Source organism: Monodon monoceros, unplaced genomic scaffold, assembly GCF_005190385.1.
Source record: "Monodon monoceros isolate NGI ecotype Baffin Bay Population unplaced genomic scaffold, NGI_Narwhal_1 Super_Scaffold_18, whole genome shotgun sequence".
Taxonomy (NCBI): domain Eukaryota; kingdom Metazoa; phylum Chordata; class Mammalia; order Artiodactyla; family Monodontidae; genus Monodon; species Monodon monoceros.
In genome coordinates, this window is record NW_021703774.1 from 146,236,932 (window position 1) to 146,248,771 (window position 11,840).

At 44.6% G+C, this 11,840-nt stretch overlaps 1 protein-coding gene and 1 pseudogene across 3 annotated transcripts in view; both read left to right on the forward strand.

Annotated features, from left to right (window-relative positions):
• Positions 1-1,322, forward strand: part of SLC2A1 (solute carrier family 2 member 1) — a 28,629-nt gene extending 27,307 nt beyond the window's left edge. For 2 of the 3 annotated variants that reach the window (XM_029227984.1, XM_029227985.1), the window contains exon 10: positions 260-1,322. In XM_029227984.1, coding sequence (XP_029083817.1) covers positions 260-460 — 201 coding nt within the window. In that variant the 3' untranslated portion in view covers positions 461-1,322. The remainder of the gene's footprint in view (positions 1-259) is intronic. The other variant, XM_029227982.1, reaches the window with a different exon arrangement.
• Positions 1,323-6,272: 4,950 nt separating this feature from the next.
• Positions 6,273-7,125, forward strand: LOC114898473 (annotated as a pseudogene).
• Positions 7,126-11,840: the final 4,715 nt, after the last annotated feature.

Here is an 11,840-nt window from a genome sequence, read left to right on the forward strand (position 1 = left end):
GAGGAAACAGGCTCAGAAGCCCAAGTCACACAGGGTTCTTTCCTTATCTTTGAATTTTCTGTTCTGCTCTGCTGTGGGAAACTGCTCCTATCACATGCCAGGTGCCGCGGAGTCTAATACTAACATCCCAATGCTCCTGGGTTGTCGGTGGGTGTTCCCTTTTTCAGATCAAAGGCCCAGAGGTAAAGTGACTTAGCCAAGGTCCTACGGCCCAATGTAGGGTCAGGTCTCCAACCGAGTGTTTCTGTGTATCTTTCAGCAACTGTGTGGTCCCTATGTCTTCATCATCTTCACCGTGCTCCTGGTTCTGTTCTTCATCTTCACCTACTTCAAAGTTCCCGAGACGAAAGGCAGGACCTTCGATGAGATTGCTTCCGGCTTCCGGCAGGGGGGAGCGAGCCAAAGTGACAAGACACCCGAGGAGCTGTTCCACCCCCTGGGAGCTGATTCACAAGTGTGAGGTGCCCCACACCACCAGCCCGGTCTGCTCCCAGCAGCCCAAGGATCTCTCGGAGCACAGGCAGCTGGATGAGACTTTCAAACTGACAAGATCTCAGCAGAGCTGGGCCTGGGGCTCTTTCCTTCAGCCAGCAGTGATGTCCAGAAGAATATTCAGGACTTTTAATGGCTCCAGGATTTTAACAAAAGACTGTTGCTCAGATCTATTCAGACAAGCAACGGGTTTTATAATTTTTTTATTACTGATTTTGTTATTATTTTTTTATCAGCCAGAGTCTCCTTTATCCACATCCCTGGCTTCACCCTGAATGGCTCAGTGCCTGAGGGTGGGGACCAAGCCCTGCCTAGACACTTGCCTTCTTTGCCAAGCTAATCTGTAGGGCCGGACCTATGACCCAAGGACACACTAATCGAACTATGAACCATGAGTCTTCTACCCCAAGAGGTGGCTCTGGCCACTCCTTCTGTGGGCCTGGGTCTCCCCACCTAGGGATCAGGCTCCAGGATCAGGCTCCATTAGGATTCGCCCATGCCTGTCTCTTCCTACCCAACCACTCAAATTAATCTTCCCTTGCCTGAGACCAGTTGGGAGCACTGGAGTACAGGGAGGAGAGGGGAAGGGCCAGACTGGGCTGCCAGGTGCTAGTCTCCTTTGCACTGAGGGCCAGATGGTCACCAAGAGAGGAGGGCCATGGGAAACTGAGAACTCACTATTCAAGAAGACGTGAACACTCCTGCCCTGCTGTGTATAGTTGGAAGATATTTATATATATTTTTTGGTTGTCAATATTAAATACAGACACTAAGTTATAGTATATCTGGAAAAACCAACTTGTAAATACACCACCTTACTCTGTAACTTACCTAAGCAGATATAAATGGCTGGTTTTTAGAAACATCGTTCTGAAATGCATATGGGTTGAGGGTAGACAGATTTGGATGGGAATGGGAAAGAAGCAACTATTAGAGCGGCTTCAGACTTTTTGACTCCGAGATTCAGTCACTTCCAAGCACCTTTGATCAACACCCTCTACTGCTTAAAAATCTGTTTGATCTCTATTACCTAGAGAAAAATCTAAAAATCTTGGCATTCGAGGCATTCCCATTTTCCTTCACGTATGACAGCTGGTATTCAAAAAAATGACAGCTATGTGCTGACCTTGATGCTCAGGCATCAAGATAATATGCATTATCTTGAATGTGAGGTAGGTACTATCTCTGTACATTTGACAGGCTCAGAGAGGTTAATGTGCCTGAAGTCTCACAGCAAATATGCTAAAACCCCTGCTTTTAACAATTATACTGCAGGAATTGCCTGGTGGTCCAGTGGTTAGGATTCGGCACTTTCACTGTGGTGGCCCAGGTTCAGTCCCTGGTCAGGGAACTAAGATCCCGCAAGCCGCGTGGCCAAAAAAAAAAAAAAAATTATACTGCACACCCCCCCACCCTATACCCCACTCCTCACCCCAAACCCCCAGCCCCTCCAAAGCAAAATGAACCATGTTCACTGCATGGGCAGAGTGAGCTGTCAAGCTGCCTTCTCCCATCTATTTAATTCAGAATGCCCCCTCTGATCCAGCTTATAGGCTACTGCACACCCTCTAAAGACTTCTAACCCCCTTCTCCCAATCCCTGAATTTCAAGAGCACTTCATTTGTTCCTTTCTTGTGGCACTGTATCTTTATCACATGTCTTTTATCACCACCTTTATCACAAGTTCCTATTTCCCCCACTAGTCTCAATTTCATGGAAAGAAGTCACTTTGGTTCATCTGGGTCTTCAGTACTAAATACAGTGCTTGGCACAGAGCAGGCACTCAGAAAACAGTTGAAATAAAAGCACCAAGGATATTTGTCCCTAGAGGCTCAGCTGACAAAATCGGGGGGTGGGGTGGATATGCCTGTCGAAGCCTTCATAACTGCACACAGGTTAAACTATAAAATCTGCTTGCCATGAAGCGGGGTTGTACGGAGAGGGTGAGAAGGGAAAACGGGTACATCGTAATTGGCAGCGCCTGTGTGTATTATCATTCGGTACAGAGAATCTGAGGAGTTAGCCATCCCCATCTCACAAATCAGGAGTGAGGCTCGGAGAAGGGCTGTGCCTTGCCTGAGCCTGGGGGCAGGGTGGTTAACCGATGAAGGGCTGGGACCAGGTGCGATGGAGGAGGCCTTATCACATGGCTCCAGCAGGCTTCTGTTGAAAGGAGTTAGCTCTTGCTTCGCAGGGCCCCCGGGAGGGGTAATGCAAAGAGGAGTCACGGGCCCAGGATGCCAGGTGCGCACTCGGGGCTCTTAAAATCCTATGGTGGCACCCTGGCTGCTGTTCCTACCGGATGGAAGGAAACGGACTAGGGGTGGGGTTGGGGCGGAAGGGGCACACTAGAGGCCTGAGCTTAAGAATGCAAAGCAGTGGCGCCCGAGGCCCCGAAGCGGGGCGGCGCCCGGTAACATCCCGGCCCCACCCCAGGCCAGGGCTCCACACCCTGGTCTGAAAATGCCCGAGAACCCACTCCCCGGTTCCCGCCCCCCACAGGGCTTGCACCAACGTGCCGGGGGCCACCATTTCCCAAACTGCTAGGTGCACGCAGGCGCCGGAAGACCCGGCCCACCCCCGCCTGGGCCCACAATGCTCCGGGAAGCACAGCTTCCGGTCCCTTGACGCCTTTTCTCTAGGGACTGCAGTCCATCGCGGGTGTAGAAGATTTGGGGCCGGGGCGATCTTCCATCTCTCCCAGACCGTAACAGCGGTGCTCTAGGGCCCCCTCAGCAGTCGCGCACCCACCTGGGTAGCCTCCTTTGCCGACTGGCGGGAGAGGCGGGGCTACGCGGTTTCTCCACCAATCAGAACCGCAGTGTTGGGCTGGTGAGGGGCGGGCCCCGGGCTCCTACCAATCACAGCCTGTCTGCCCTGGGCGGCGGTCCAGGAGCCTCTGAGGGACACTAAGCATGTCTGTCTTCTGGGAAGTGAGTTTGCTCCAGGAGCTGGCGACCGTGGCTGGGTTAGCGCTTTCATCCTGGGGAATGTAGCTCACCTGGGACACCTTATCGCGCATAAGGTGACGCCTACGGTTTGTGACGAAAAGGGGTAAACAGATAACGGGGCTGCTCCCAGACTCCCTTCTTTTCCAGTGCTTAGCTCACTGACAGTTTTGTGAGATCCTTTGCATATTTTGGGCTCACAAGTCTCCTCTCCCTGGAAACCTACATCAGGTTCCCCCGCTGGACCCCACACTGTCCTGTATTTCCTCCATCAAAGCCCTCTCCACACTGTACAGTTGACTGTTATTCCACCAGTGGGGAGGCAGGCAACTGCTAAGTCATTCCTTTGTCGCCGGTTCCCACCACAGACTGAGTAAATTTAGACCTAAAGAAGTTCCACGATCTGAGCTCTTCCACTGCAGTTTTAGGGAGAAAATCCAGCAATTCAGAAAGTGTTCTTAATAATGGGGAGAGAATATTCATTCTCTTCTGTGAAAACTACATTTCAATGCCCTCTTTCTCATTCTATGATTTTTATTTCTTAAGTCACCTACAAATCTGACCCCTTCTGTCCACTTCAATTGCTGACCCTAGTTCAGACCACTCATCATCTCTCTGGGGATCACTGCAGCACCTCCTCACTGTTTTCTCTGCTTCCTGTCTCTTTCCCCTCATTCTCCACACTGCAATCTTGGTGATCTTTCTAAAAGGCAAGTCTAGTCATGTTTCTCTTCTACTTAAACATGGGTTTCCTGGGTCCCCATTTCCCTCAGGATAATGTCCAGCTTTCTTAGCCTGGAAATTCAAGGCCATTTGCAATCAGTTTCTACCTCTCAGATGCAGCCTCCCCTCTCACCCCTGCCCCCCATCCCACTGCAACCATCCTCCAGGCATTTATCACCCTGTCCTCTGACCTCCACATACTCCTTCCCCTGTGGGTCTTTGGGGTTCCCTCCACACAGGCTGTTCTCCCAACTACTCTTGTGTTCCACCAGGTGACCATACCCCATCACAACCCAAGGAGTTGGCTGAGGAAGCTCCTACTTGGAGGCTGGCTCACCTGTTTCTTGGGACATTGCTGCCAACTAGTGGCTGTTGTGTGAATGTTTAGGTCAGGGCTGGTTTTAACCTCAACCTTTCATGGGTTCAGAGAGAATTGACTGCTTTGGCGATAACTCTTCACTGGGACTATTACAATAAATCCATTTGGTAATCCCATCCCCAGCACCCCAGAATGACTTCCTAAAGCAGTGTCTGAGCACATTACTCTACAGCTTAATGCTCCCCACCGTCTCATGGTAAAGTCCAAATTCCATAACCGAGCAGTCAAGATCTCTCACATTTGGGTCCTTGGAGACCTTATCTCCCAAAATGCTCCATTAACACTCTAAGATCCAGCTAAGCTGATGTACTCAGTGTTCCCTGGACAGCTCCTCACCTAACTATCTAATCTTAAAACTTTTTGTTCAATCTCCTTCTTTCTCCAGGTCTGCCTTTGGTCTCTCCATAAGGCTGTTTGATCTCAAAAAAGACCAAATTAACACTTTCTCTATGAAGCATTTGTTCATTCCTTCAACTGTTACTTAACTGAACACACACTCTTTGCCAAACTTTCTCCTCAGCTGTGTGGTGTCTTGAAAAGAACATGGTTTCTAGAGTCAGACAGAGTTGACTTCAGATCGAGGCTCTGCTACTTAGCTGAATAACCATGGGTAAGTCACTTCACCTTTCTGATCTTCAATTTCCTCATCTGTTGTGATATTAAGATGAAATAAGATAAAGTGTGTGTGATGCATGTGTCAGTTAGAGTTACTCCATATTCCCCCTTTCACCCCCTTCATAAAGTCTGGTACTCACCCCCCAGGTTTCTGTGAATTCCCAGGGATCTCTTCCCTTCTCAAGGTCATCTCTGGCTCTGATGGTCGGCATCTCCTAAACCACCTGGTGCAGGGTTCCCAGTGCAAGCTCTTTCCTGTCATGGAACCCATATCTTTTCATTAGTTTCACTTCATTCATTTATTGAGCACCTGCTGGGTGCCAGGCATTGTTCTAGGGCTGGGGATACAGCAGCAAACAAAACAAAGATTTGCCTTCATGGAGCTTACATTCTGGTGGGGAAAACCCAGCAATCAACAATCAACAAATAAAGTATCAGATGGTGATTTGTGTTATGGGGAAGAAAAGGCAAACCAAAGAATAGAAGATGATGGATGTGAGGGTGGGGTGGGTGGCTTGATTTTAGATGAGATAATTTGAAGGTCTCCCTGAGGGAGTGATATTTGAACAAATGTGAATGAAGTAAGGGAGCAAATCATATGCATAATCTGGGGGAAAGGCTTTTCTAAGCCAAGAGAACAGCAAGTACAAAGGTACAAAGGCAGGACCATGTCTGGTGTGTTGAAGGACAAGCAAGGAGGCCAGGATGGCTGGACCAGGGCGACAGGGAGATGAGGGCAGAGAGGTGGCAGTATGCTAGATCATGTAGGGCCTCATATATCACATGAGGACTTTGGGTTTTGTTTTGGGTTTTTTTTTTTAATGTAAGAAGAAACTTCCCAGTTTTGATATTTTGTTTGTGTTCATTATAATATGCAGTTATGCTTAGCAGGTTAGTTATCATAGAGTTAGTGAGCAAGTCCACCCTCCTGTGACATACTTTACAACTTGGAGGGGACCTATATTGCAACACATATAGTTTTCTATAATGAAAATATAGTTGTAAGGGGAAAACAACCCACGGAAGATAATTATGAAAACAAACCTCTGACTCTTACAGAAATTTCATTGCCTTCCCCAGTAACGAGTCTTGGAAATTTCTACTGCTCTGCAAGATAGAAATAAGTATAAAGAATAAGTACTAAGTTTCACGGTGGCGCACTTGTGGCAGGAATCGGGAGGAGCAGGAGACAGCAAGGACAGGCCCAGGGAGACGAAGAAATGGAGCAGCCTGTGCAAAAAGGAAAGGAAAACCGCCTTTTGGGAGGGGGCGAAGGCCACCAGCCGGCAGGAAGTAATAGACGGGGACAGGCTCGCCAACTTGCCCCTAATTTCTGATGGGCCATACCCAATAGGCAGGTCAAAGATGGGATGGGTGGAGATGGAGATTATACGGAAATGTTCATGAAGAGATGAGCGAAATCAGGAGAAAACTTAGGGAGATGCAGTTGAGGAATTGTCTACATATCCTTATGGGGGAGCTCTCTAATCACCATGACCATCATGATGAATTTTGCCTTATGCGTTGACTCCTGCCATTTTCCATGAGATTAATACTGTGATTCCCACTGTTGTTCTCTTTTTTCTTGCATTTTCCTGATACGCCTTTTCTGATCCATTTGCTGTGAACCTTACGTAATTTCCATGTCAGGTGGGTTCTGTGTTACCAGCTTCTAATTGGAGATTGCCTTGGCACCCAATCTAAGTTTCTGTCAACAGTAGAGTTTCACCCATTTACATGGAAAATGTGAAGTTAATAAAGCAATTAAAAAGCAAAAAAAAAACACCCCAAAACAAGAATAAGTATAAATTTAACCTAAACTTTATAAAACCTGGGAAGTAGATATTCTCTCTCCTCCCTCCTTTCTTTCTAAGCAGAGGGTACAAGATCTATTGGTGTTTTGAACTTTCAAAAGCACTTGTGTCAACAGGCTTCACTCAGAGTTTCTCAGAAAGTACCATTGATACTCGTGGCCTAGGGTTTAAAATCTAATTTTAAACGAGGAAACTCAAAGTACTGGGGGCCTATAATTTATTTCCTTAAACCCTACTGCAGACTGTGGTGTAATTATGGTGTGTCTTAGTTCCCCCACCTCCACCCCAGCCTGTTGACCCCCCACCTTGACGTCTGGTTCCCAGTGGTAAACCCTCAAAGAAGCTGAGGGTAGAGGTTAGAAGTGTGGGCTCTGGGGTCATATTGCCCAGCAAGAATACCCATCACTTTTTGTTTGTTTGTTTTAAAATGAATTTATTAAAGAATAGTCTTAGGAAGGCAACAGTGTTTGATGTGTCATTAAGAAGAAAGTTCTGTTTCTTCATGATGTATAATAAATGTAATGTAAGAGGGTACAGAGTTATAAGCTTCTTTCTACTGGAATTCTCTGATAGTACGGCACGGTGTAGTCATTTCTGCAATGCTAGAATAAATTTTTTAAAAAGTCTCCTATGCTTCTCTTCGAAAAGAGATGAACAATAACAGGATGGCATTAAAAAGCCAATTTTTTTCTATTCATTCCGTAGTACTGGAGCCAGTATTTTTACCATCGCAGGCTACACTTTTTTAAATTATTTATTTATTTATTTGGCTGCGCCGGGTCTTAGTTGCAGCACATGGGATCTTCATTGCCGCGTGCAGGATCTTTGTTGTGGCATGCAGGATCCTTAGTTGCAGCCTGCGGGATCTATTTTGGTTGCCGCGTGCGGAAACTTTAGTGGCGGCATGCGCAACTCTTAGTTGCGGCATGTGGAACTCTTAGTTGCGGCATGTGGGATCTAGTTCCCTGACCAGGGATTGAACCCGGACCCCCTGCATTGGGAGCACAGAGTCTTAGCCACTTGTCCACCAGAGAGGTCCCACTCACAGGCTACAATTTTCACTTTATCAAGTTCTGTCACCTCTCTGAATTCAACGTCATTCAATACAAAAGTCCATATATTATCGCAGAATCTGTATGTATTCAGAGAGCCCTTCAATCCTGCAGATAATGTTTCAGACGTTTGAAATCTCAGTAACTCTTTAGGGAAGGTAGCCAAACATACATAGCCCTGGAATTGACTCTGTTCCTGACCTTCTGTACCAACACTGAATATATAGCCTTATCAAACGGAAGTAAAACTTGAAGGGCAAGTTGGCGGGTAATCTGTTGAGATTGTATGAGCTCATCGAGGCTCTCCTGAAGACTGTTTCCCAAAGTGGTATTTCTGTGCAACTGATGTGCCATGGCTTAGGAGGGAGAAATTTTTTTTGTTATTCAGGCTTACACTGATGTCCTGTGGAAGAGGCGCTTCCTGCCTCGGAGAGAGCCAAGAGAAGCTGCTCAGCCAGGAGCCCAGCAGGACCACCCTCCCCCCACCTCTCCCATCACCTTCTATTGTCTTTTTACAGAGGTGGGAGTGGAGGCTGACAGAGGACACAGTTAATAACATCTACCCCACAGAACTGTGAGGAGTAGGCAAGACCAAGTTGGTATACTCTTAATGTGGTGCGTGATTGTAGAAATGGTAAAAATTAGGAGCTATTTTTATCTTCTGATAACGTTATTTCTCCATCCCTGTCATTTTCTTTGCGCTCTGCTTACTATTGGCCAAGATTATAGCTAGCTAATCTTCCTAACTAAATGCCTATTGAGAAAAAGCCAGGGTGAGTGAGGCTTCTCCCTATCTCTGCTTAGAGGTTACATATATTTATGGCCACAGTGATCCCTGGTAGCCAAGTTTCTATCTTTAATACCAGTAATGGCTAGTATTTAGATAGCGAGTGCTATTTGTCAAGCACTGTCCTAAATCTGTGACATGTATGAATACACTGGATCCTTACAAACATCCTAGGAGGTGGACACTATTATTATTATACCCATTGTATAGATGAGGCAGCTGCACTTGGGCCACCAACACAAACCACACTCTGTAAGTGGCCTCTTATTTCCATTCACACCTATGGGTGGACATGGCCTCTTTTGCAATCAAACCAAGAGAGAAAAACAGTCTTATCTCCCGTTACTCTGCCTGATAAAAAGGCAGTTATTATTTCCACTTATTGCTGAACAAATCAAGACACAAAGAAGTCAAGCAGTTCTTTTCTTGTCACATCATCATCCCCAGGGGCAATGCTATACGCTGTCTGCCAAGCACAGCTGCTTAAGCACATGAAGTGCAATGGGTAAAGACATGATTTTGAAATAGAAAGCACAGCATTTTAATCTAAATAATGCTGCATATTGACTCTGACCTCTCTTAGACTCAGTTTCTTTATCTATGAAATGATGATAATAAGTGACTCTACATCACAGGTTTGTGAGTATTGAATGAGGAAAGATTTACAGTACCTGGCTCATAGCAAGTGCTCATTCAATGGTTACTATAATCATTTTGTTTGTTTATTTGTTTTTAATTCTTTTTTTTTTTTGCGGTACGCGGGCCTCTCACTGTTGTGGCCTCTCCCATTGCGGAGCACAGGCTCCGGACGCACAGGCTCAGCGGCCATGGCCCACGGGCCCAGCCGCTCCGCGGCATGTGGGATCCTCCCAGACCAGGGCATGAACCCGTGTCCCCTGCATCAGCAGGCAGACTCTCAACCACTGCGCCACCAGGGAAGCCCTTTAATTCTTTTTTTAATTGAAGTATAGTTGATTTACAATGTTGTGTTTTATTATTATTGTATTATTATACAGCCAACCTCTGCTGGCTCTCTTAAAAACCAGTTAGAACAAAAGCAACCTGGTCAAAATCTGTACATTTGTTTGTTCTTTTATTTTGGGGCAACAGGTGCTGGAGCTTGGGCAAGCTTTAGCCTTTCATTTTATACTTTCAAAAATCATGTCTAACTCTTTGAGACATATTTTCAGAGGCAGACCCTATTAGGGGTATTTTATATCAGGACATTTCTGGAAAAAGGTATATTGTTCTCTGAGTAAACTGAAATAACTCCTCAACCAAGTTGACTTCCTCCACACTCTTCTCATTTCATCCTTCACACTCAGGTCTAGGATTATGGCTCCTCCCTGCTGGATGGCCTTGATGACTGCACACTGCAGAAAGAATACCTAGCCTGCCATTTAAAACTCTGTACTCTCTGGCCTGCTTTTTCTTACACCCTTACCTCTGCTAATACCCCTAGTAATCTGTAACCTTTTTTGATATAAAGTCTATTTTGTCTTTTTGCTCTCTTTTGCTTACTATTTCCATGGAATATCTTTTTCCATCCTTTCACTTTCAATCTACTGTATTTGTGTCTTTGGATCTAAAGTGAGTCTTTTCAGAGGAATGGATAAAGAAGATGTGGTACATATGTATAACGGAATATTACTCAGTCATTAAAAAGAATGAAATAATGCTATTTGCAACAACATGGATGGACCTAGAGATTGTCATACTGAGTGAAGTAAGTCAAACAGAGAAAGAGAAATATTGTATGACATCCCTTATATGCAGAATCTAAAAAGAAATGATACAAATGAACTTACTTACAAAACAGAAACAGACTCACAGACATAGAAAACAAACTTATGGTTACCAAAGGGGAAAGTGGGGGGAGGGATAGTTAGGGAGTCTGGGATGAACATGTACACACTGCTATATTTAAAATGAATAACCAACAAGGACCTTACTGTATAGTACAGGGAACTCTGCTCAATGTTATGTGGCAGCCTGGATGGGAGGGAAGTTTGGGGGAGAATGGATACATGTATATGTATACTCCAATATAAAATAAAAAGTTTAAAAAAAATAAAAAATAAATAAAATAAAGTGAGTCTTTTGTAGGCAGCATATAGTTGGATTATGTGTTTTCTATCCATTCTGCCAGTCTCTGTCTTTTGATTAGAGAACTTAATCCATTTTACATTTAAAGTAATTCCTGATAAGGAAGGACTTACTTCTGTCATTTTGCTACTTGTTTTCTATATGCTCCATAGCTTTTTGTTCCTCATTTTCTGTGTTACTGTCTTCTTTTGTGTTTAGTTGATTCATTTATAGCAAAACATTTGCATTCCTTTCTCATTTTCTTTTGTTTATATTCTGTAGTTCTTTTCTTTGTGATTATCATGGGAACTACATTGAACATCCTTAACTTATAACATTCTAATTTTAATTTATAACAACTTAACTTAAATAAGATGCAAAAACTCTGCTCCTTTCCATCTCCATCCCCACCCCTTTTGGTTGTTGATGCCACAGAATTACATCTTTATACACTGTGTGCCCCAAAACATAAACTAATAATTCTTTTAAATTCATTAGTCTCTTAAATTATGTCAAAAATGAAATTTGGAGTTTCAAACCAGTTACAAGACTACTAGCTTTTAGACTAATTAGATTTTTTTCTTTAAATGTATTAGTCTCTTAAATCATGTTGAAAGCAAAATATGCAGTTACAAACCATTGTTACAATAATACTAGCTTTTGTAATTGCCCATGTATTTACTTCCGTTGAGATTTCTATTTCTCTATATGGCTCCAAGTTACTATTTAATGTCCTTGTATTTCACATTGCAGGACTCTCTTGAGCATTTCTTGCAGATCAAGTATAGAGATTGATTTCTTCAGCTTTTGTTTATTGGGGAATGTCTTAATTTCTCCCTCACTTTTGAAGGCCAGTTTTGCCAGATATAGGATTCTGGTTCACAGTTTTTTCCCTTGAACACTTTGAATATGTTGGCCCACTGTCTTCTGGCCTCCAAAGTTTCT